The sequence below is a fragment of the Olea europaea genome, chromosome 1, assembly GCF_002742605.1.
Source record: "Olea europaea var. sylvestris chromosome 1, O_europaea_v1, whole genome shotgun sequence".
Taxonomy (NCBI): Eukaryota; Viridiplantae; Streptophyta; class Magnoliopsida; order Lamiales; family Oleaceae; genus Olea; species Olea europaea.
The window spans coordinates 30,740,553-30,767,401 of NC_036237.1; the positions used below are offsets into that span (position 1 = coordinate 30,740,553).

Below are 26,849 nucleotides of genomic sequence, written 5' to 3' on the forward strand. Positions count from 1 at the left end.
TGATGAGATGAGATAACGTCATTTTGCTTTCTTTACAAATCTAGAAATTTAGGAGGCGGCGGCTGAATTGTGATTAACGGACATGTTATCATCGGACATCAACACACTCCCAAACCATATCGAAGATATCACGTGGCGTATTTTCTTTTAGGCCCTGTTTGATTGTTGGAAATTTTCCATGGAAAATGGAAAATCAAACCCATTTTCCATCTTTTTACTATGTGATATCCCTTTTTTTTCCCCAATGAATTTATTTTCTTTGTTGTCTCAGGAAGTAATTCCAAGTTTTCCAGGAATTTTATTTTTTTTTCAATTTTTTTTGTTAGTAATGGAAATAAATTTTAAGAATTATTATAAAAAAATATTTTCCTTTAATTGATAATTTTCATGTAAAACAAAGTCAAACGAACACCAAAAGATAAATAATTTTATTGAATTTTTTTTGTTGGCAATGGAAATAAATTTTATCCTCAATACCAGTAAATTTTATCCCTTTAATTGACAATTTTCATTAAAAAAAGTCAAACAAACACCAAAACATACTTTTATTTCAATATTTTTCACGTGAAAAATTATACTAATCAAATATAATAATTTACAATTTTTAGGAAAATAAATTTTATATAGTTCAATTTCTTAAAATTCATTTTTTTCACCCAAGTTTTATCTTCACAATCAAATGGATTTAGAGTCGAGGAGTTTATAAAATTTGTCCCTATTAAGTACTCTATAAGTCAAGCTCGCAGAATATTATTATTATTATTATTTTTAAACTCCCAAGGTATATACATTGGGACCCTGCCCTTCCCACCTTTTGAACAGGTTTGAATTGAATTCTCTTTTCCATATACACAACACAATTATGGCAGTAATCACAGCAATCAATTTGGTGAGTCAGTCACGCTCAAAAGTAGGTGAAAAGCAACAGAAAAACTATTACACTACCTCTCCACCGAATCCCCGCACCCACTTCACCTACTAGCATAAAAAAGTAACACAGAGAGTGAAAACGGCAGCTATGGTTTGTCGCTGATTGGTGATCTGGGGTTTGCCTTCTGAGTCGAGTCGACTGAGTGCCAGCTGAGATGTTAACTCATCAGTGAAACGCAAAATGTCTGTTTCTCTTGCCGCACTCGACCGTCCCCGGATTGGAAGTTCAAATACGGTGACTTCAGGATGAAAACTTACAGCATTTTATATTTTTTTCCCCCAAGTTATTAGTTGGGTTTTTTTATTTTATTTAGGTGTGGTTGAAGAAAGAAAATGTGAGAATCTTTCAAGTCAAATTTTGTCAATGCATTTAATTTCAAGTGTTTATTTTGATATTTTAAAGTTTAGTTTGAGAATCTTTGTGATTTTTCGAAACACCTCTTGAAATTTTAATTCTGCGTGTTCATATTTCTGGGTTGTATGGTTCTTGATGATTTTGATTTGTGAAAATTTGCAGATTGTCAAGAGCGGTCATCTTCGTATATCTTCCAAAGGTAGGTGCTTTTGGATTTGCAGATATAATTATTTATTTATTTTTTATTTTTTAAATTTAAAGCATGTTTGGCTAAGCTTAAAAAGATTACTTGTAAAAGGATAAGTAAGCTGTGAAATAATTAATTTTTTTATTGATTGAAAGTAGAAATAAGTAATTACTCATGTTGAGAGTAAGAGATACTTTTAAAATAAGTAACATTACTTAGCCTCTGTTTGGATAAATTATAAATGATTTATAATTAGTAAATTTCATTTTTCAATCACACGCTTCAATGGACACTAACACTTTAACCACACATTCCATTTATAAATCATCTACTATTTATCCAAACCGAGCATTTATTATTATTTTTTTAAAACTTATTTTCAAGCTTAGCCAACTGTGCATGCATAGATATCTTACTCGAGTGTATGCAGGTGTGGCACATTGGCTTGATGGCTAATTCTTGGAGTCTGATACAATTTTAGTTCACGTGGCCTGACAATTAACATGCTAGTCTAATTTTATTACATTGATAATATACCTAGGAACTTTTCAATTCATTCCAGCACTGTGCCATATGGTGTTAATGAACCCTCGACAATTAATTCTCAGGTTCAGTTAGACTTTTGTACATGTGGTGTCAGTATAGCGTGGGTGTCTAATTCTTCTTTTACAGTAACTGTATATGAGAGCTAATGACTAATTATAAACATACTGTGTCTTTTGGCCGAAATAAGTATGTCATATGTGTGATGTATGATGCTACTTGGGGATCCAGAATCCGAACTGGAGAAGATTCCATTGAAGTTTGGTTGATTTTTCACAGATTCAAAATTCAGAGGTGCCCTTTTCGTGCCGTCAAATGTAGCCTCATCATTATCAGAAGATGAGCTTATCTCCATAATCCAATATGCACTTACGGTATAGGTCAAAGATTTAAGTTCACATGCTCTAAATTTGAGAACCTCAGGAATAATATGATCATCAAATTCTAAGTTATGTGAATCTTTATTGTGCATATATACATAACTTTTTCACCTGACATTCTTAAACTAGAGCTTCTGAAGGGTTGCCATTATTTTAATATGTAGAAATTTGAGTGGATTGTATGTGGTCAAGGGATTGAGGGGACACCGAGTATAGGGGCAGCAAACACTTAATGAAAAACCAACCTATCTTTTTTATGGTATTTGACTATTTATTAACACTGTTGCCTCATTCTTCATGAGATCCAGGGAGCATCTTGTTTTAACCCACACTTGTAAGTAAAGGCTTGTAAAGCCTATTGTAATGGATTTATGCAGTAGTAAGGATGTCAGGCCAATTTGCAAAATGATGCAAAACTAGATAATAGACTTTATTTAGTTACGAATTGTCATTTTAAATGGCATGCATTAGTTACAAGTTACGACAGACTCAAAATAATGAAGTGTCTCCTCCATCTGTTATGTTGACATAGAAGAATGAAACATTGGGCCATTCTTACATTTCTCTAATTGGTCTCACCGTGTTTATTGACTATATTAAACTTCTTGCAGGGTTAGGGTGGAAATCTTGGAAGAAGCGCTGGTTCATCCTTACACGCACTTCTTTGGTTTTCTTCAAGAACGATCCTGTTAGTGTCAGCTCAAATCTTAGATAATCATTCATTGATACATTGATACAAAAAATTGACACTAACTTCTCATGTCATGTTATGCAATGTGACATTTGTGGGGGTAGTCTAATGCCTATTTCATTGCATATACTTCAGTTCTTGTATTTGAATAAAACTGACGACCTTTTTTTTTAATATGCGTAGAATTCACTTCCTCAACGAGCAGGTGATGTAAATTTGACTTTGGGTGGTATTGATATAAATAACTCTGGAAGGTATGATTAATTGAAAGAAGAAAGTACTCTCTTTCTGTGTATGTGAATGGCCGCATGTGTATGCTGCATGTTTGCATTTCTCCTCCCATATTGTAATATCCTCTTGTACGCAGTGTTTTTGTTAGAGAAGATAAGAAGCTGTTAACTGTATTGTTTCCTGATGGACGCGATGGACGGGCATTTACACTTAAGGTGCTCAAAAGGCTGGATGTGCTCTCTCTCTCTCTCTCTAGATTATATATATATATATAAATGCATCTTCACGGTTGTATATGCATGCGCACATACATTCTTTTTTTCTTTCTGTCTCTGTTTGTGACACCAATGACAGTTCTCGTATTTAGTTTATAGGGAGTTAGCAGCTCTTTCTTATCTGTTTCTGAATTTTAAAATTTAGGCAGAGACATCAGAGGACCTGTATGAGTGGAAGACAGCCCTTGAACACGCTCTTGCACAAGCTCCAAGTGCTGCTCTTGTGATGGGTAACAATGGAACATTTCCGAGTGACACTAGTGATACTACTGAAGGGACTTTCCATCAATGTTTGTAAATGCTTATTATATTTGTTGTTCTGCTTCTTATTTCATATGCATGAGTTCTCGAGCGGTTTCTTTTTGATATAGGGAAGGATAACTGCCCAGTTAAGTCTCTGGTTGTTGGATGCCCAATTTTGCTTGCTCTTGAAGATATAGATGGAGGCCCGTCCTTTCTCGAAAAAGCACTTCAGTTTCTTGAGAAGCATGGTAAGTTTTCATACTAGAACATGAATTCCTGTCTGGAGCATCAAGTTGAAATGGTTTCTCACGAGGCTTGAAGCTATTGTAATGACCAACCGTATTAATTTCTTTTGACGTCAGTTTCCCAACTGCTTACCAGGTGTCTAGTTATTAGTCTGTTTACGCTGACATTGCAGTTTAACATTATTACCGCAAGTGGTTAATGAGAGTCACATTACACGTTGTGCTGGTTATCTTCCACAGAAAATGAAGAAGAAAAGGAAATTGGATTCAGTTATTTTTATTACAAGTTCTATTTCTGAGCATGTTTTCAATTATTACTTTTTAGTTACTCCCTACATTTTTCATTCTATGCAAGCTCTTCAGTTTATAAAATCTTTCGCAGGAATTAAAGTAGAAGGAATTCTGCGTCAGTCTGCTGATGTTGAGGAAGTTGATTGGAGAATTCAAGAATATGAAAAGGGTAACTACATTTTTTTTTTCCAATTAAAATATTGATTGCACTTGTCTAGATACATCCTCGAAAATAATTATTCTTGTATGTTTATATGATAGGTAATTTCAGTTTATGGTCAGTAATGGTTTTGGGGCAATTTAGTTTTCCCTTTAGATTTAGGTTTTCTTCACAGAATCAGAATGATGGGGAGAAATCTGAACTCATCTTGATGAAGTGCTAGATGTGATATTAGTTAGGAAATGGGACCATGTCTTTTAAATTTCTTCACAGAATGATTCAGAAATTTTTTTATCACTGGGTGGAGTAGAAGATGTGATTTATATTAGCAAAGGAGCCCATTCAATAAAATACTTAAAAAGGTAGAGGAGTGTAGCTTTTCTAAATTTAGCATGTTAAATAAATTCCACCTCTTCCTTTCATCCAAATGCAAGTTGAACTTCGACTATCTAAAATTAGTTCTTTTGCAGTTATTCTCACCTACACTAGCTTTCTGAACACTCCCACTTATTGAATTATCGCATGCTTGTTCATGTAGCGGCATCATTTTATTTCACACACCGAGGGATAAAACTGAAAATCTACATAAAATAGACATGCTGACCCAAACTAAATAACTTTACTAGGTCCACCTGGAACATTCAGTTTTCGGAGGAGTGTGAAATATTACTTACGCTGAATTAGGGATCTTTCCATAGCATGAATTTATATTATCACTTAAGTTAAATGAAAAAACATGTGATTTGTCCTTTTTATGTTCTTGAATATAGTGTTCCAAATGACATTGTAACTAATAGGAGCTCTGCTTTTTTGTAGGCAAGATTGAATTTGGCCCAGATGAGGATGCTCATGTTATAGGCGACTGTGTCAAGGTTTGGACTGGTCATACTCAGTAGTTCTATTTTGGCTTTTCATTAATTTATATTTCAGTGAAGCTACCTCTCATGCAGTATGTTCTTCGAGAGCTGCCTTCATCTCCTGTTCCTGCATCCTGTTGCAGTGCTTTACTGGAGGCATATAGTAAGTTCCTCTCACTTTGTGGACACTGTGTTTGAACCATCTTTGAATCTAGTGTGCCTATTTTCTCATAAAACATCTGCTTAAAATTTGTTTCTTTGCCCCCGTCTTGAAAAGAAATTGACTGGAAGGATGCTAGGGTCAATGCCATGCGCTCTACAATACAAGAGACATTTCCTGAACCAAATAGGTGCCTTTTGCAGAGGTACTCCCTGGCGCATTACCTAATCTTTTGTCTGCATGCCTCTGAACATGAACTGTTGTCTCTTCTTTTTACAACATTAGCTTTATTAAATTATTTTCTCTCTCTCTGATCATTTGCGTTCAGTCACTTAAGTGTCTGTGATGGCAGAAGAGCTTCTAAATCATTATTGTGAGTACGTCTGTGAAAAATTTCATGCTGCTTAAAAAGTAGGAGGTCCTAGCTTACTGTTTTAAATCCAATAATATTTAGGACACTGTATTGTGATACGCTCCCCATCGTAATATGGATTTTTCAATTGCATAGAACAACTTCCACAATTATGCACTAACATTTTTGATCAAATATCTACACGTATTTAGGACTTCAACAACTGAATGAAAACTTTTGACCAAATATTATGCCAATCTGCCAATATACGCCAAAAATGAGTAATATTATTTAAGATTTTCAACATCCATAAGGAATTGAAGCAATTTGGAAAGCGATAAGAATCAGAAGATGATGCCCATTTGTGCAGAATACGAAATATATATATATATTACTATTACTATTACTATTACTATTATTTTAGAGTAGATTCAACAGGGAAACCGCCGAAGCTAGAATCTTGCTGGCAACAAAGAATCTGCAGCCTGTGGCAATCAAATTGTGATATACATTTTTAGTGAAGAAATTAGGCTCTAGAGGCAGGGATCAAAGAATAAAAGGGGAATGGAAAGAACGAGTATAGTATTTGATGAGCAATGTCTTTGAAAAATTCTCCCTCGTAGCTTAGTATATGTACACAGAAGAAACCGTAAAATCTCAACCTTTCACCTCTCTCTTGTTCAGGTGCCACCATGTGTAGGTTCCTGTCACTTAAATAGTCTCGTGCTAGACATTGACTATTTGAATGATCATTAAATCTCTTGTCAATATGTGCACATGCCTTTTATCTTAATATATTATAGTAAGATGTAGGTTTAATAGACATGACAGCAGAAGAATTAGAATTCAAAGTATAAACAGCATCAGTGGATTGGGCTAGATCAAAATGCCACTGTTAATGTTGTGATTTAGGTTTTTGTTTTTCTTGAAATTATCCGACTTTTCAGAATTAGAATTTTTGTTGATGTCATAAAGCATTCTCCCAAATCATTCGTGCCAATCAAACAAGTTTTTATTTATTTTTTATCTTTTTCTTTCTGCTTTGTCGGCAATATTTATGTATTCTTTATATGTTTTTGCACAATGGAAATATCTAGATTACGATGGCTGGAAAGTGACCAATCCACTTTTAACGCAAGTTGTTATACGTTTATTGTGCAAATGATTGATGTTTAATTCATAATCTTGTAGGCACACTGAATAATTTCTTCCACAATACTTGAAAATATTTTTTTTCCATCATTCATCACATAAGCATCAGTTTTTTGCCATCTTATTTTTTTTCTGGTTATCATTTTTAGGGTTCTCAAAATGATGCATACAATTTCATCACATGCTTCTAAGAACCGGATGACTCCATCAGCTGTTGCTGCTTGTATGGCCCCACTGCTGTTACGCCCTCTTGTAGCTGGTGAGTGTGAATTACATGATATCAATGGTGATAATTCTGCTCAGCTTCTTGCTGCTGCCAACGCTGCTAGTAATGCCCAAGCAATTATTAAAACCCTACTGGAGGAGTATGAGAATATTTTTAATGTAAGTTAAACTCTTTTGTTGGTTTTGTAAATCATGTTAGGAAAAGGTTTCTTCAAATTTCACCTGAAATAGTTCTATTATGCAATTGTCGATAATTCTGTCTTATTAAATGTTACTCAACAACAAAATATCAGTCATAAAAAATGAAGAACCTACAGAAAGATTTCGAGCTTTTGCACGTAGTTCTTTGTTGGTCCCCATTTTGCTTGATTTTGCTCATCTATCTACCAATTTAAACTTGCATGTCTATGACATACTAGTTTTTTACTATTGCGTCGCTTAACAATTTTGCTTGAAATTTCAGGATGATAGTCTGTATAGATGCTCTATATCTGCTGGTTCTCAAACTGACAACAGTGAAAGTGAAGATACAACTGATAATGAAAATCATGATTTGGAAGACAATGGTTACCCAGATGCTGAACATGAAGTTTACCCTGAAACTCATGATGATCATGATCATATATTTAGCAGGAAGTTAAGTGAGAGTATCGGCTCTGAAGCCAGTGAACTTTATGACTATAAGGTCCCCTACCTCAATTCTTTTTGTTCTCCGACTCCTCTCTCTACTCCCTTGTTAATGCATAGAGATATTGTCAGAATTAAAAATAAAAAATTTGTGTTCCCAATCTGCACTAGGCAATATAACGCAAATCTTGAGGATTTATTCTTAGGGAATGATATTAAATTTACTTTCCAAGGTTATGTTAAAATATTCTGCGGTGTATTAAAATCTGTTGTACTGATATAGTCTTATTTGACGGGATGTTTTGATTTCCAGGGTAAGACAATGGAAAATATGTTCAAATTAGGAGATTTTTAATTTTCTTTGCTATTAGGCTGTAAATTTACACCCTTGGGATATATTTTGATCTAATGGCCTCTAAGAAGAAGCTGTTTATTTATTCTTCAATTAGCACTGAACCATTTTCTATTAAGAGAACTGTTAATGAACACCTTGTAAGAGAGTGTAAACTCTAACTTCATTGGGTATAATTTTGTCCCTGTAAGACAGTGTAGTGACCTTGTTTCGTGTCTTCAATAATATTTTCAGGTCCTTTTCAATTCAACTAGATATTTTCACTGTAACTGAGACGTAGTTATATGTCGAACTTAGAATCATTAGTGGGTACTTATAAATCTTAAGTACTAATTGATATGGTCGAGTGATTATAATAATCAGCTCAAGTTTGCGAGATGAATGCATTTTGGACCAGAGTGACACCAATCAATGTGCCAGTTTTGACATATAATTAAATATAATTGACTTAAGAACTTCCCTGTGGATAACAATTGCAGGTCAAATGCTTAACCATAATGGCTATACATTATATAGAAGTTTGATTTACTGATATTTGTGGTTACCTGTTACCTCTCTGATTCAAACATTCATTAAAAATTATTCACCAATTGTTGGTCTTGGCATTTTTAATACAGGGCATTGGAAATTATGACTCGGACGTTGGATCTCCCAGGGATAATTATTCTTCAGGAACTAAATCAAATCCGAGTATAGACCCTAATTTTCCTAGAGATTCTAATACTTCAGTTAGCCAGCAACTAGACCAACAGAAGAAGGCATATGAAAACCTGATGGACACTTCTGCTGGTGTACTGGGTAATGACTCTCAGCGATGTGATGAAGAAATATTTCCATCGGTGGAACAAGAGCTACATATTTCTGTTCCTAGAACTGAATTTTTGGATAAGAAGCCAGTGGACAAACTTACAAATTTGAAGTTCAATACCAAGAGATCAACATTCTGGGGAAGCGAAAATGTGAGGCCTCCCCTCTTCTTCTTTTTCCAGAATATTTTACTTCATTTATGAGGAAACAAATAAACCCCATAGCTGTACCATCCTACTAATATAGAGCAATCTTTGTTCGTTCTGGTTTTGGCTTAACTGAATGTGAATCTGGAAAAAGAAGTGACTGGATATTAGCTTTTACGAACTCCTATACATTTGAACCATGTTTCCTATAACGCCAAAGATGTATTTTGCGCATTTATTATGGTTCTTTTTCAGGTTTCGTCTCCATTTCTGACAAATAATATCTTTTACCTTTATAGTTTATTTTGGTTATGCATATTTTTTATATTTATAAACGTAGACATTCTTCTCCATGACCTCTGTTCGCGCTTTGGCTCCCTGAGTGACTTCTTTTTCCAGCAATCTCTGTAAGGGGTTTGCATTTCTGTTTCATTTTATGGCAGACCTTGAAAGGTCATTGTTTTTGTAGGCAAAAATCCATATGTTGGTTCAACTGACATCAATTATTTTATTAATTCATCCTGATTATTTTAATGGGTTTCAGAAATAAGAGATCAGGTGACTGAGATATTGAATATAAAACTGATTTACATGAAAATAGTAACGTAATATTCTAAACGAAGTATATTTTCAGTTCTTTGTTGGTGAAACTCTAGTCTTTCTCTTCTTAATTTTTAAAAAAAATTTCTTTTTCAGGTGTCTGTGTGCGAATTGAGTAATAAAACTTTAAACAAGCATTGAGTAAACAATTTACAGATTTCTCTAATTTTTATTTTGCAAATTTATGTGTTTCTTAGTTTTGATTGTTTTGGAACCGAACATTCTGATTGTTTTCTTCTTCCAGGCCAGGAAAACACCATCAATGGAATCAATAGATTCTTCTGGAGAGGAAGAGTAAGGTTTCCTTATATAAACTTGCTCATGGGTGTGTTTCTACATGCTTGCCCTATTAAAATCATTTCGATTTTTATATGTTACACATTTTGCCTGAGCACAATGGAGATCTGGTTTACATGATAATATTTGTCTTTTCTTTTTCAGAATTAGCTTGCTTCGTGAGAAGAAAGTTTATTTTTCCCTTTCAATTCATCTTTGGTTGAGACAGTCTATATGTAATATGTGATATTCGTGAATGTACAAAGATTTACAGCTGTATGAGTATCTTTTTGATGGTAAATTGCAGCAGTACTTACCAGTTTCATAGCTCGATATAATGGTTGTAACTATTTGCTTTCTGTAGTCCTCTATTCTATACCCATGTTGTCTAGTTTTTGGAATGGAACTTTGTCAGGAACAACCTCTTTTCATGCATGCTGTTATCAGGGGAAAGTGGAAGGTTAAATTACTCTGAGATCGTATAGAAGACTCACAATTGTTGTTCATGTATGAATCTCAGCTAGCTAAAAGAAAAAGATAAAGAAATTTTGTTTCTGTGATTATTGGATGTAAATTAATCTACTGCTGTTTATCTTGTATCACTCAGTTTAAGAATGATTGCCAGGTACCTACTTCTGCAATTGTCTTTGAAGATCCTCATGTTGAACTTTACTTGAACAAATGTTTTTGTGTACGATTACTAGTAATTCTTCGGGGAACCTTTTTACTACCCTTTATTGTGCAAGCCCTCGAAGACAACTATGTTCAATAACTAATTGATTGATATATTATTGTCTATTGCCTTTTCCCTTATTTGGTTATTTCTTTCAGTACTCGTTCTTTAAATTGAATTAGAAAACTTTTTATAGGCTTTCTATTCAAAGATTAGAGGTTGCAAAAAATGATTTGCGTCAAAGGATTGCCAAAGAGGTAATATATGATTTTCTGAAAGTGTTCTTGCTTATGACATGATCAAAGTGCTTTAATGCTGATAGGTTTGTCTTTTGTATCAGGAAAGAGGAAATGCAATCTTGCAAGCTAGCTTAGAGAGAAGGAAGCAAGCTTTGCATGAGCGCCTCTTGGCACTTGAACAAGATGTATGTGTCCATTCTATTATTCAGATGTACCTGTTTTATTTCTCCAAATGTGGATGAAAGTAATTGCTAATTCCTGCCCAATGATGCTTAAATTATTGTTAGATAGTGAAAATCTTAATTCTAGGTCTTGATCAGTACATCAGTTATTCGGTTGAGTCTTCTGACAGGATGAGCATATATACAGAACAACAGGATAATCACCAGAATATTCATTTGATTAATTTTGTGAACAAATCGAAATCTCACAATATTGGTGTAATTTTTTATTCTCCGAAATCTCCCAGAAAGGTGCTTTCTCAATATGTTAACAAGAAGCAATTGAAAGTATTTTGTCCTATGCTCTAAATGTTGCCTCCCTTTAGTTCGTGGTTGCGTGTTCTGATGATTAATGTTCACCCGAGCCAACTCCATAACAACCAGTAAGAACTTGACAACACTGACATCGTCTGTAGAAGTGAATACTCTCACATTTGGATAGACAGCCTTATAATTTTCACCCTACCATTTGCCCATCAATCTAAGCAGTAATATAAGTGCAGAATTGGAAATTAATGTGTGTCACTCAAATGGAAGGTAACTTATTTGCTTTTGGTTAAAAAACTTCCTTGAACTATAGTTGAGAGGGAACTCAGTCTCAGTATCCACCGTGAGTGAAAGTCCAGTCTTAATTGTATTTTGTGGGATCAGAGGCACTATGAATTGTTCCATATCCTTGGATATATGTAAGTTCACAATTGGTGCAACCGCTTGATGCGATAATATGTACTTTATTCTATTTACCCACAAAAAGGAAGTATTTTAGTTCAAGTGGAGCACATGGCAGTGAAGTAAATCACTCTATCAATATAACAAGATCGGTTTTCCGTTACTCTGGCGGTTCAGTAAGGGACATTGGTATCTTCTTCTGCGATAGAGTTACTCAATTTGCGACGAATAAGTATTTAGTTTTTTTAGTTTTTTTTTTTTTTTGGTCCAGTTCTTTCGTCCTAATCACTTTCTCTAGCAACGAAAACAGGACAAATAAGTAAAGGTGAAAATGCAAATAAGAGGAAAGTAGGATAGTTGTATAGACAGTTGAGATCATCAATGAGAAGTAGTAATAAAAATGATGGTGAATTAGAATGAACTAACTGTAGTTCCGAGCAGGAAGGGCAATGTCTTGTTTCTCTTCTTCTTACTAGTGAATTAGCACTGTAATACTACCACACATTTTCCTACTTGCGAGACATTTCTATTTATAATGTCGAGAAATTACCATTATCTCTTTTGAGGTTTGGCCTAATTGTAGGGACCTTTCATGAAGTTTAGGAAATAATAGTAACCTGTTACAACCCTCAATATCAGTTTTTGTAAGTCTTTATTTTCTTTCAAAGAATATGCAGTGTGTCAAAAGAGAATTGTGACTTTCTTCTGATCACGCTCATTCTACTCCTACTTTCTCAATCATGAGTGTTTACCCTTAATTTGAGACAACATTGATATTATAATTATGAAATGATGGTAGAGTTATGAATTTGATTAATGTTCTATTTCATTGCATAGTTTGAGGAAAGCAATTATTTTAATCAAAGTAAATGATTATGGTGTCTGATTTTGAGCTGCTTTGATACTTGTCCTTGAAAAACTTTTTGCAGCTTACATTCTTGATTTTCCCCTCATTTGTGCACATATTAGTCTATCTTGTCCACGATGACTATTATTACTTCTATAATAGGTTGCAAGACTGCAAGAACAGTTGCAAGCTGAGCGAGATTTGCGGGCAGCCCTGGAAGTTGGCCTGAGCATGACTACTGGGCATTTTTCTGGTTCTCAAGGAATGGATTCCAAGGTTTGTATTGATATAAATGCTTCAGATCCCCAACAACTTTGAATAATGTCTGATATGTTTAGCCTAATAAGAAGACAAGGGCCGAGCTTGAGGAAATAGCTCTCGCTGAAGCAGATGTGACAAGATTGAAGCAGAAAGTTGCTGAACTTCACCATCAGCTAAATCGGCAACGTCTTCTTCATTATGGCCCTCTTTCTGTATCATGTGATCTTTATCAACATGTTGCAGATCATAGTTTACAAGAGTGAGTCAGAAATACAATTTTATTATGCTTGTTATTTTCAAAAATCAAGTAGCTGCATGCTGTTTTCTGGTTTATGAAATATCTTATGGGCTCATTATTTTCTCTTTTGACATTTAACTTTTTTTCTTCTTCGAACAATCGTTATCAAATCATTACATTTTATACTTTCATCTTCAAAACTGAGAGAATGGCACCACAGTTAGCTTTGTGTCACATGTCTAGGGACAAAAAGGAAAAACTATACACATTGCACATGTTTTCAACTCCTAGTTAAGCAATGACGTCAAATCAAGACTGAGAAATTGAAGAGGTCTTAGAAGAGTGGCGATAACTTATTTGGCTAATCTGCTTAACTTATTAAGACCTATGTTATATTTGGCACAGGAGTCAAACTCATTTATGTATATACAAGGTTGGGAAGTGACCAATAGACACGCTTATTCGTATGGACTGCTATACTGTGTGGCACTCTTTGGTGAACTGCATTTTTTCCACTTGCTTGGACATCTTCTACTCCCAAAAGATATCCATAGAGCAGAAAGTTTGGCATGCATGTGCAAAGCTTTTGACTCGATCCTTTCATTTTTTTTTATTTTTTTTTGGTTTTATTTATTTATTGTAATTGAAATGAGGATAATTAACACAGAAGATCTTTATATATTGAATTAACATGTCAAGCAATTGGCTAATATTTATTTGTTAGCTACTGCACATCATGGGTACTGATAAAGTTTACTTTATCTCGCTGCAGGAAATATTTCCAGCAAAATTTTGATACCACTCTAGCTTCCAGTGACCATGCACGAAAACAAAGGAATGAGGTGACTTTCCTATGCTTGATTTTTTTTATTTTTTATTTATTTATTTTGTTTTTAAATTTCAAGTCAATTAACATTATTTGAAATATACGTTATTTGAAAAGTTAAGTGCAATTTGGAATCTTACAAGTTTCACATGTTCTATTGACTCCTCTCTGATACATACACCTGTTCTGATCTTGACTTATTTTCAACATTATCATATGACTTGAAATGGCCAATCGAATCCCCCGTTCTATCTTTTGATCTAATAAGCACATACATAAATTTTACCTTATCTTTGTTTCCGTTGAGCATTTTGTTTTATGTGCAGTTCCTACTTCCTACATTCTCCTCTTGAGACTTTATTGGTGAAAATTTGTCTACATGCATAACATCAGTGTTGTGTTCCTTTTTCTAGGCTAATTATTCCTTTAGGAGGATATACGTTTGCATTTTTCCCAGTTGAAAAGAGTCCATGATATATATATTCCATCTATCTTGCTGGGATAAGATGATGTTTTGGTTAAAATCAGTCTTTCCCATCTAGAATTATCCGAGGATTCTGAAAAGTCAATGTGTCACATATATGCCTTCGGTATTCTAGCCTCTATACTAAGTCTACAATATACCCTTATAGATTGGTTAGTGATACTTTTTTCCTGCAACTGTCAAACGTGAGTTCAATTCTCTATGACACTTTGTTGAAGTAGTGCGATTCTATTAAGGGTGTTAGTGCATGTATGACTGGATTAAATATAAGTCAAATTTACTTTTAAGTTACATATTTTGTCAACACGATTTCAAAAGCTACTTTATTTTTGTAGAGAAAACTTGCTTTCTTAGAAAGTAAGTCTTAACTCAGCCTATGTTTGACTCATGTTTATAAAGTGTTTATAAACTTAAGCACTTTTTATTCACGCATTCTGGGTGACTCACAAGTATGATCCACTACTTATTTCTATTTTCTATGTATTTATAATTTAAATTGTTTATATATACTTCCCAAACATGGTTTTTGTTTCTGAAGAAATTACTCTTAAGCACAACAAACACGGTCTTAAATCTATAATGGTCTAATACATTTGACGGCCTTAATGACATATTGCAACTCACACCTATTATGTATGTGTTTTAGGACTCTAAAGAAGCTATAATGGTTGCAGGTACTTCCCTGTGGATAACAATTGCAGGTCAAATGCTTAACCATAATGGCTATACATTATATAGAAGTTTGATTTACTGATATTTGTGGTTACCTGTTACCTCTCTGATTCAAACATTCATTAAAAATTATTCACCAATTGTTGGTCTTGGCATTTTTAATACAGGGCATTGGAAATTATGACTCGGACGTTGGATCTCCCAGGGATAATTATTCTTCAGGAACTAAATCAAATCCGAGTATAGACCCTAATTTTCCTAGAGATTCTAATACTTCAGTTAGCCAGCAACTAGACCAACAGAAGAAGGCATATGAAAACCTGATGGACACTTCTGCTGGTGTACTGGGTAATGACTCTCAGCGATGTGATGAAGAAATATTTCCATCGGTGGAACAAGAGCTACATATTTCTGTTCCTAGAACTGAATTTTTGGATAAGAAGCCAGTGGACAAACTTACAAATTTGAAGTTCAATACCAAGAGATCAACATTCTGGGGAAGCGAAAATGTGAGGCCTCCCCTCTTCTTCTTTTTCCAGAATATTTTACTTCATTTATGAGGAAACAAATAAACCCCATAGCTGTACCATCCTACTAATATAGAGCAATCTTTGTTCGTTCTGGTTTTGGCTTAACTGAATGTGAATCTGGAAAAAGAAGTGACTGGATATTAGCTTTTACGAACTCCTATACATTTGAACCATGTTTCCTATAACGCCAAAGATGTATTTTGCGCATTTATTATGGTTCTTTTTCAGGTTTCGTCTCCATTTCTGACAAATAATATCTTTTACCTTTATAGTTTATTTTGGTTATGCATATTTTTTATATTTATAAACGTAGACATTCTTCTCCATGACCTCTGTTCGCGCTTTGGCTCCCTGAGTGACTTCTTTTTCCAGCAATCTCTGTAAGGGGTTTGCATTTCTGTTTCATTTTATGGCAGACCTTGAAAGGTCATTGTTTTTGTAGGCAAAAATCCATATGTTGGTTCAACTGACATCAATTATTTTATTAATTCATCCTGATTATTTTAATGGGTTTCAGAAATAAGAGATCAGGTGACTGAGATATTGAATATAAAACTGATTTACATGAAAATAGTAACGTAATATTCTAAACGAAGTATATTTTCAGTTCTTTGTTGGTGAAACTCTAGTCTTTCTCTTCTTAATTTTTAAAAAAAATTTCTTTTTCAGGTGTCTGTGTGCGAATTGAGTAATAAAACTTTAAACAAGCATTGAGTAAACAATTTACAGATTTCTCTAATTTTTATTTTGCAAATTTATGTGTTTCTTAGTTTTGATTGTTTTGGAACCGAACATTCTGATTGTTTTCTTCTTCCAGGCCAGGAAAACACCATCAATGGAATCAATAGATTCTTCTGGAGAGGAAGAGTAAGGTTTCCTTATATAAACTTGCTCATGGGTGTGTTTCTACATGCTTGCCCTATTAAAATCATTTCGATTTTTATATGTTACACATTTTGCCTGAGCACAATGGAGATCTGGTTTACATGATAATATTTGTCTTTTCTTTTTCAGAATTAGCTTGCTTCGTGAGAAGAAAGTTTATTTTTCCCTTTCAATTCATCTTTGGTTGAGACAGTCTATATGTAATATGTGATATTCGTGAATGTACAAAGATTTACAGCTGTATGAGTATCTTTTTGATGGTAAATTGCAGCAGTACTTACCAGTTTCATAGCTCGATATAATGGTTGTAACTATTTGCTTTCTGTAGTCCTCTATTCTATACCCATGTTGTCTAGTTTTTGGAATGGAACTTTGTCAGGAACAACCTCTTTTCATGCATGCTGTTATCAGGGGAAAGTGGAAGGTTAAATTACTCTGAGATCGTATAGAAGACTCACAATTGTTGTTCATGTATGAATCTCAGCTAGCTAAAAGAAAAAGATAAAGAAATTTTGTTTCTGTGATTATTGGATGTAAATTAATCTACTGCTGTTTATCTTGTATCACTCAGTTTAAGAATGATTGCCAGGTACCTACTTCTGCAATTGTCTTTGAAGATCCTCATGTTGAACTTTACTTGAACAAATGTTTTTGTGTACGATTACTAGTAATTCTTCGGGGAACCTTTTTACTACCCTTTATTGTGCAAGCCCTCGAAGACAACTATGTTCAATAACTAATTGATTGATATATTATTGTCTATTGCCTTTTCCCTTATTTGGTTATTTCTTTCAGTACTCGTTCTTTAAATTGAATTAGAAAACTTTTTATAGGCTTTCTATTCAAAGATTAGAGGTTGCAAAAAATGATTTGCGTCAAAGGATTGCCAAAGAGGTAATATATGATTTTCTGAAAGTGTTCTTGCTTATGACATGATCAAAGTGCTTTAATGCTGATAGGTTTGTCTTTTGTATCAGGAAAGAGGAAATGCAATCTTGCAAGCTAGCTTAGAGAGAAGGAAGCAAGCTTTGCATGAGCGCCTCTTGGCACTTGAACAAGATGTATGTGTCCATTCTATTATTCAGATGTACCTGTTTTATTTCTCCAAATGTGGATGAAAGTAATTGCTAATTCCTGCCCAATGATGCTTAAATTATTGTTAGATAGTGAAAATCTTAATTCTAGGTCTTGATCAGTACATCAGTTATTCGGTTGAGTCTTCTGACAGGATGAGCATATATACAGAACAACAGGATAATCACCAGAATATTCATTTGATTAATTTTGTGAACAAATCGAAATCTCACAATATTGGTGTAATTTTTTATTCTCCGAAATCTCCCAGAAAGGTGCTTTCTCAATATGTTAACAAGAAGCAATTGAAAGTATTTTGTCCTATGCTCTAAATGTTGCCTCCCTTTAGTTCGTGGTTGCGTGTTCTGATGATTAATGTTCACCCGAGCCAACTCCATAACAACCAGTAAGAACTTGACAACACTGACATCGTCTGTAGAAGTGAATACTCTCACATTTGGATAGACAGCCTTATAATTTTCACCCTACCATTTGCCCATCAATCTAAGCAGTAATATAAGTGCTGAATTGGAAATTAATGTGTGTCACTCAAATGGAAGGTAACTTATTTGCTTTTGGTTAAAAAACTTCCTTGAACTATAGTTGAGAGGGAACTCAGTCTCAGTATCCACCGTGAGTGAAAGTCCAGTCTTAATTGTATTTTGTGGGATCAGAGGCACTATGAATTGTTCCATATCCTTGGATATATGTAAGTTCACAATTGGTGCAACCGCTTGATGCGATAATATGTACTTTATTCTATTTACCCACAAAAAGGAAGTATTTTAGTTCAAGTGGAGCACATGGCAGTGAAGTAAATCACTCTATCAATATAACAAGATCGGTTTTCCGTTACTCTGGCGGTTCAGTAAGGGACATTGGTATCTTCTTCTGCGATAGAGTTACTCAATTTGCGACGAATAAGTATTTAGTTTTTTTAGTTTTTTTTTTTTTTTTGGTCCAGTTCTTTCGTCCTAATCACTTTCTCTAGCAACGAAAACAGGACAAATAAGTAAAGGTGAAAATGCAAATAAGAGGAAAGTAGGATAGTTGTATAGACAGTTGAGATCATCAATGAGAAGTAGTAATAAAAATGATGGTGAATTAGAATGAACTAACTGTAGTTCCGAGCAGGAAGGGCAATGTCTTGTTTCTCTTCTTCTTACTAGTGAATTAGCACTGTAATACTACCACACATTTTCCTACTTGCGAGACATTTCTATTTATAATGTCGAGAAATTACCATTATCTCTTTTGAGGTTTGGCCTAATTGTAGGGACCTTTCATGAAGTTTAGGAAATAATAGTAACCTGTTACAACCCTCAATATCAGTTTTTGTAAGTCTTTATTTTCTTTCAAAGAATATGCAGTGTGTCAAAAGAGAATTGTGACTTTCTTCTGATCACGCTCATTCTACTCCTACTTTCTCAATCATGAGTGTTTACCCTTAATTTGAGACAACATTGATATTATAATTATGAAATGATGGTAGAGTTATGAATTTGATTAATGTTCTATTTCATTGCATAGTTTGAGGAAAGCAATTATTTTAATCAAAGTAAATGATTATGGTGTCTGATTTTGAGCTGCTTTGATACTTGTCCTTGAAAAACTTTTTGCAGCTTACATTCTTGATTTTCCCCTCATTTGTGCACATATTAGTCTATCTTGTCCACGATGACTATTATTACTTCTATAATAGGTTGCAAGACTGCAAGAACAGTTGCAAGCTGAGCGAGATTTGCGGGCAGCCCTGGAAGTTGGCCTGAGCATGACTACTGGGCATTTTTCTGGTTCTCAAGGAATGGATTCCAAGGTTTGTATTGATATAAATGCTTCAGATCCCCAACAACTTTGAATAATGTCTGATATGTTTAGCCTAATAAGAAGACAAGGGCCGAGCTTGAGGAAATAGCTCTCGCTGAAGCAGATGTGACAAGATTGAAGCAGAAAGTTGCTGAACTTCACCATCAGCTAAATCGGCAACGTCTTCTTCATTATGGCCCTCTTTCTGTATCATGTGATCTTTATCAACATGTTGCAGATCATAGTTTACAAGAGTGAGTCAGAAATACAATTTTATTATGCTTGTTATTTTCAAAAATCAAGTAGCTGCATGCTGTTTTCTGGTTTATGAAATATCTTATGGGCTCATTATTTTCTCTTTTGACATTTAACTTTTTTTCTTCTTCGAACAATCGTTATCAAATCATTACATTTTATACTTTCATCTTCAAAACTGAGAGAATGGCACCACAGTTAGCTTTGTGTCACATGTCTAGGGACAAAAAGGAAAAACTATACACATTGCACATGTTTTCAACTCCTAGTTAAGCAATGACGTCAAATCAAGACTGAGAAATTGAAGAGGTCTTAGAAGAGTGGCGATAACTTATTTGGCTAATCTGCTTAACTTATTAAGACCTATGTTATATTTGGCACAGGAGTCAAACTCATTTATGTATATACAAGGTTGGGAAGTGACCAATAGACACGCTTATTCGTATGGACTGCTATACTGTGTGGCACTCTTTGGTGAACTGCATTTTTTCCACTTGCTTGGACATCTTCTACTCCCAAAAGATATCCATAGAGCAGAAAGTTTGGCATGCATGTGCAAAGCTTTTGACTCGATCCTTTCATTTTTTTTTATTTTTTTTTGGTTTTATTTATTTATTGTAATTGAAATGAGGATAATTAACACAGAAGATCTTTATATATTGAATTAACATGTCAAGCAATTGGCTAATATTTATTTGTTAGCTACTGCACATCATGGGTACTGATAAAGTTTACTTTATCTCGCTGCAGGAAATATTTCCAGCAAAATTTTGATACCACTCTAGCTTCCAGTGACCATGCACGAAAACAAAGGAATGAGGTGACTTTCCTATGCTTGATTTTTTTTATTTTTTATTTATTTATTTTGTTTTTAAATTTCAAGTCAATTAACATTATTTGAAATATACGTTATTTGAAAAGTTAAGTGCAATTTGGAATCTTACAAGTTTCACATGTTCTATTGACTCCTCTCTGATACATACACCTGTTCTGATCTTGACTTATTTTCAACATTATCATATGACTTGAAATGGCCAATCGAATCCCCCGTTCTATCTTTTGATCTAATAAGCACATACATAAATTTTACCTTATCTTTGTTTCCGTTGAGCATTTTGTTTTATGTGCAGTTCCTACTTCCTACATTCTCCTCTTGAGACTTTATTGGTGAAAATTTGTCTACATGCATAACATCAGTGTTGTGTTCCTTTTTCTAGGCTAATTATTCCTTTAGGAGGATATACGTTTGCATTTTTCCCAGTTGAAAAGAGTCCATGATATATATATTCCATCTATCTTGCTGGGATAAGATGATGTTTTGGTTAAAATCAGTCTTTCCCATCTAGAATTATCCGAGGATTCTGAAAAGTCAATGTGTCACATATATGCCTTCGGTATTCTAGCCTCTATACTAAGTCTACAATATACCCTTATAGATTGGTTAGTGATACTTTTTTCCTGCAACTGTCAAACGTGAGTTCAATTCTCTATGACACTTTGTTGAAGTAGTGCGATTCTATTAAGGGTGTTAGTGCATGTATGACTGGATTAAATATAAGTCAAATTTACTTTTAAGTTACATATTTTGTCAACACGATTTCAAAAGCTACTTTATTTTTGTAGAGAAAACTTGCTTTCTTAGAAAGTAAGTCTTAACTCAGCCTATGTTTGACTCATGTTTATAAAGTGTTTATAAACTTAAGCACTTTTTATTCACGCATTCTGGGTGACTCACAAGTATGATCCACTACTTATTTCTATTTTCTATGTATTTATAATTTAAATTGTTTATATATACTTCCCAAACATGGTTTTTGTTTCTGAAGAAATTACTCTTAAGCACAACAAACACGGTCTTAAATCTATAATGGTCTAATACATTTGACGGCCTTAATGACATATTGCAACTCACACCTATTATGTATGTGTTTTAGGACTCTAAAGAAGCTATAATGGTTGCAGGTATTGGATTATCCGTCTCATCCCTCAGCAGCGTCCTCAACTTTAGTAGAATTGACAACGCGTCTAGATTTTTTCAAGGAGAGAAGGTTTCAGCTGATGGAACAACTCCATAATCTGGATTTGAACTATGGAACAATGTCACAAAATTTTGAGTATAAACCGTCATCTCCTGCATGGATCTAACTATAAGTTCTACTCAAATGTCAAGAGGAGTTGAACCTGCACAAAATTCGACTTTTCTGTTTGGGATGGAGAGAAGATCCCATTCTACCATCTTTTTCACAAGGATTGCTCCAAAAGCTGAGAGGTAAAGAGATAAGAAGACAGCTCCATGGAAGATTCTATATCAAGATGCAAGAAGCTAACTCTGTACCCTGTAAATTCTGTCATATATGTCAAATAGGTGACTGGCTGGCCCGTCCCAACTTTTAAAATATTTCTTGTGCTATTTTAAATAATGTTAGAAGAAAAAATTTGGGAGTTGCGGGTCATGGGAGGCACGTCCCAGTTCCACCCATTTTGACAGTATGAATACTATGGCTTGTTGTGGGAGCACTGAGAATGCAATTAGCATCTAGCTTTTGGAATTATTAAGTTGCTAATGTTTATGTTATACATTGTTCATGTAAATGATTAATTAGAACAACATAGTATTTAATATTTAATTGCGCAGTAGGTGAAAAATTTGGGTGACTGATGTACTTTGTTGGTTCAGTCTTAAGATAATTGCATTACGAGTAGCTGTAGTTTGTAATATCAGCAGCCACTGGAAAGTTTAAGCTGTAGTTACTTCACAAATGAAAGAGGTTCGAGTATACTGATTTCTTGGATGAGCGCCCGTCTATCAGGGCTTTTGCTTCCTATAAACGTCGTGGAACCAATTTTTACTAAAAAAATCTTCTAATTGAAAGTATTTTTGATAATTTATTAAAACAAATTTATTGCTTGTTTGATATAGATTTTGATAATTGATTTTTTGACCGTTAGAGATGCGTTAGAGATAAAGTGAGTTCTACCTGTGAGAAAATAATTCAAAAATGACGACTGAAATAGTGAGATAACGATAAAAAAATTGATTTTAATTGACTTTTAAGTTGTACCAAACAAGCTCTTAAAAGTAACTTTTTAATCTCAAAAGTAATTATAGATTTTTTGGGGGTGGAGAGGATCTGTCAACTAGCATCATTGACTAGTCAAGGCAGAAACATGTTTGAACATAAAACAACAATAGTATTATTGTTCAAGTCCTTCAATCTAGAGGATAGCGAAGGCAAAGGTCCTCGTTGGGTGATTCTACAATTTCTTTTGGATAGAGATGATAGAATTGGTTGATCATTAGTTGTAAAATTAATAATAATTAACGTAAAACCTCGATAAATGAATGCTAGATAAATTATTAATCTCGCTTAAATAATAAAATTCTTCACTCTTGACTTGGGCTAATGTACTAAATTAACAACCGGGCTAAATACATAAGATAATAAATGTTTTTGAAATCCTTTAAGGCCCAATGGATATATAAAATAATAATTGTTTAATTTCATAAAAGTTCATACTAATACAAATTATCAAATTTTTAATTTGACATTATTATTTTTTTAATTTGTCTCTTCAAAATATGTATATTAAGTTTTTTGCTTTTTCTTTGTATGTACATTAATGTTTTTTCTTTAATGTATGTATATGCATGCCTTTTGTGTGCTTACACATTAAAATTTTGAATTTCATCACATTCAATTATTTTTATTTTTATTTTTAAATATCCACACGTATTATGGTAATATATAATACATGTCATAAAAATATAAAATACTTTATAAATTAATAAATATTCATGTATCTATATATTAATAAATAATTTATTTATTGATAAATTAATAGCCCCCTAAAATAATTATTTTTCTCGATCCCAACATTATTATTTTATAGAAATCTCACTGTTTATAACTATATATTGATATAGAAATTTTTATTTTTTATTTCAAAAAGTAATATATTTAAATTTTGTTAGTAAAACCTATCAAATAAAAATGGAGATTACAAATTGTGTGAATCAAAATCGACTTAAATATGAGTCTAGCAACTTACCAAACAAAAAACTAGAATTTATTAACTTATTTAGTTTATAATCAATTTTAATTTATTTGCCCGATACTCTCTATTGCTTTGATTTTAGTTCACAAATTTGTAGGGAAAATTACTCCAAACCCTACATATAAATTATATTATTCAAAAATAAGACTGTCTAGATTTAATTTCACAAATCAGGTGATAATACAGATTTATTAAATTAATTAATACATATTAGTAATATCATTGTTTAATTTAATCAATATTTTTCACATTCTCTCCCTATCCTTTTTATTCTCTCTTTGAATTATGTCATCGTCTCCATTCTTTACTTCGGCGCTGATCAACACTTTCCCTCATCTTTCGTGCCATCAAGTCCTTCACTCATTGATGTTTCCCAATTGATCTTGACACGCAACAACGCCACTACAAGGCACACTACGACATCGCATGACTGTGCTCATCGAAGCCTCTCGCAGTACCACTACAAGGCGTGCAGATATGGTGGTTGATGAGTGGCGATGATGGATCTAGTTTGGAGGGTAAAGAAATGAGAAGCGGGAAGTACTTAGGAAGTGCAGCATATGGATTAAACGGTGTTGGTGTAGGTGCAATTTTGTTGGTGCGCGGCGACGGTGGGGTGTTGCGATGGTGGTGGTGGTGGTAACCATTTATATGTTAACTATGATTTTCTATAATTTAGTCTGTGTCAATTGTGATCGGTTGTGACTATATGTGAACAAATTAACAATGACTTGCTCACATATCATCATAATTAAGACTGACCTAATCACATACAATCATAATAAATACAAATTTGATCATAGTTGTTACTCACAAATACTTTTCATCACATCCCAACTCGAATCCAACACAGCCAGCACCACCACTGTCACAACGACCACCACCTTACCACAACTAACAACACTATCTTACACCAACCGCCATCACCACGACCACCTCACCAACACCACCATTTGCAAAAGACCAACCACCACTAATGAAATCAAAGTGATCGTACAAAAATTGGATCAGGTCTAAAACAATAAAGAGCGTCGCTCCATGCGTCACACACACTGTCGCAGTGGCGATCACAACACCGTCATTCACCACTAATTGCACGATGGCTCCAGTGGGTGGGGTGAAAAGAAGCTTCGATGGATGAGATGAAGAGAAAATGAGAAGAGATATGGGATAGAGTAGTGGTGAAAATCAATTATTATTGTTATTATAATTTAACACTTGATTTGTAAATTTTTTTTTTTACAAGTTTGTTAAATTTGAATTTGTAGTCCTATAGTATTGTATTATGTACTTTTCACAAATTTTTAATGGATCTTTTTCAAAGGCCTAATTATGGAAAAATTTCATATCCAAGAGATTAATTATGATTCACTTCAAAACTAAGAAATAAGGTTTAAAACGTTGCTTATCATAAGGAATTCGAACAACTGTTGACCCCTTCCCCTGTTTTCGCCTACGTAAATTTAATTTATGAAATAATTAATTAAAATATATTTTATTAATTAGATATATTAAGGTCACAATTCTATATAATTTGGTCCTAAATTATCAAATTAATTGATCACAAATCAAAAATTTTATAGATCACAAATTATTTCACGATCACGAATAAAACATTTTATAGGTCAAAATTTATTCATTGGTCGCATATAAAAAATTTAGGTCGCGGTTTATTTATCAATCATAAATCACCAATTTTATATATCACACTTTATCATCACATGTTATTTTAATATATTCAATTTATTGGTCACATCTCAAATAATTGGTCACAACACTCTTACAGCCTGTTTGAGAGTGATTTTTTGGCTCAAAAAATTGATTTTTTGACCGTTATTTCACTATTTCAACCGTCATATTTGATTTCTTCTCTCACAGGTGGGCCCCACTTTTCTCCTAACGGTCAAAAAATCAATTCTCAAAATCACTTCCAAACATGCTCTTAATATTACTACTGCCATAACCACCACCTCCAACAAACTACCATTTTCAACTTCAAAACCACTACTACTGCCACGAACAAGATCCAACAAAATCGCCACCAAAAACATCCAACAAAACCAATGCCACCACTAGATCCAACAAAACTACTACCACTGTCGCCTAAACACTGTTGTTTCTTGAGTTTGAAGTTACTCCTTCGAAAATAATCCGACAGAATCACCTGAATGTAAGAAATGATCAATAAGATCCAAAATGTAATTCGAGCCCACCGACTTCACGATATTTTTTTAAAACGAATTTGCTGTCTTCAGTGGTGCTAAAAGCGTCTAGCAATCGTTTTCCAGGATAGAACGAATTTTCGTCTCCTACGGAAGCAGCACTGCAGTCTGCAGGAGTTCCAACGAACTCGACGAAGTGTATTTGACTTTGAAACAATATCAGAATGAGAGAGAAGAGAATAAAATTCAAAGCGCACAAAGATTACAATGAAAATGGTGTAAATTTTCTGACAGAGAGGCAGACTATTTATAGACTTGTTCGTGGCCATTCGAACAGTCGTCACCTTTCAGACAAACCTCAAAAATCCTGGACAGACATGTTCTAAAGTCGCGTCTGTTAAGTCGATTAATAGTCGACTGTTTGGTCGGTTAACAAACGACTGTTAAACAGTCCATCCAGACAAAAAAAATACCCGGAATAAGCCAAAAATTTAAATTTCATAGTGTACCCAAGAATTTGATTATTTACAATTTGGCCCAAAAATTTAAATAAATTTTATCCAAAAAGTTAATATAGTGCAAACGTCCACCTCCACCCGCACCCGAACACGAACTGGACCGGACTCGGACACGGGCACGTGCTCGTGCCGTGTCAAGCCGAGCCGAGCCGGTCGATCAGACGAACGGCGGCGCGCGTGTGTGGATTTATGACTGAACCCAATAAGATATTGGTCTTCCCCCTTCCAAAGATTATTGGTACCCCTTGGAGCCCAAACTCAATTCCCAAACTTCCATCTTATAAACCACACCAAAGTTTCCTAACTTTCCTATGTGGGATAAGTGTTTGGAAAATCAAATTCTTCCAT

At 34.0% G+C, this 26,849-nt stretch overlaps 1 protein-coding gene across 1 annotated transcript; it reads left to right on the plus strand.

Moving 5' to 3' along the window:
* Positions 1-835: 835 nt before the first annotated feature.
* On the plus strand, positions 836-22,424 carry LOC111407320 (rho GTPase-activating protein 6-like). Its single transcript, XM_023036736.1, has 30 exons — positions 836-1,165; positions 1,448-1,484; positions 3,007-3,083; positions 3,270-3,340; positions 3,454-3,532; positions 3,738-3,882; positions 3,964-4,083; positions 4,463-4,540; positions 5,348-5,403; positions 5,482-5,551; positions 5,666-5,753; positions 7,202-7,436; positions 7,741-7,962; positions 8,874-9,215; positions 10,054-10,103; positions 10,955-11,015; positions 11,099-11,182; positions 12,897-13,010; positions 13,085-13,254; positions 14,006-14,143; positions 14,386-14,422; positions 15,190-15,244; positions 15,333-15,724; positions 16,563-16,612; positions 17,464-17,524; positions 17,608-17,691; positions 19,407-19,520; positions 19,583-19,764; positions 20,516-20,585; positions 21,728-22,424. Exons 1-30 carry the CDS (start codon positions 1,112-1,114, stop codon positions 21,908-21,910), a joined length of 3,519 nt encoding a protein of 1,172 aa, XP_022892504.1. The 5' UTR covers positions 836-1,111; the 3' UTR covers positions 21,911-22,424.
* Positions 22,425-26,849: the final 4,425 nt, after the last annotated feature.

Bases quoted from the DNA above. Each gene is read 5' to 3' on its own strand.
- LOC111407320 (XM_023036736.1), top strand. From the start codon at position 1,112: ATGTCTGTTTCTCTTGCCGCACTCGACCGTCCCCGGATTGGAAGTTCA. The intron at 3,533-3,737 runs GTGCTCAAAAGG...TTTAAAATTTAG, and splicing joins GACGGGCATTTACACTTAAG to GCAGAGACATCAGAGGACCT. The intron at 19,521-19,582 runs GTTTGTATTGAT...TGATATGTTTAG, and splicing joins CTCAAGGAATGGATTCCAAG to CCTAATAAGAAGACAAGGGC.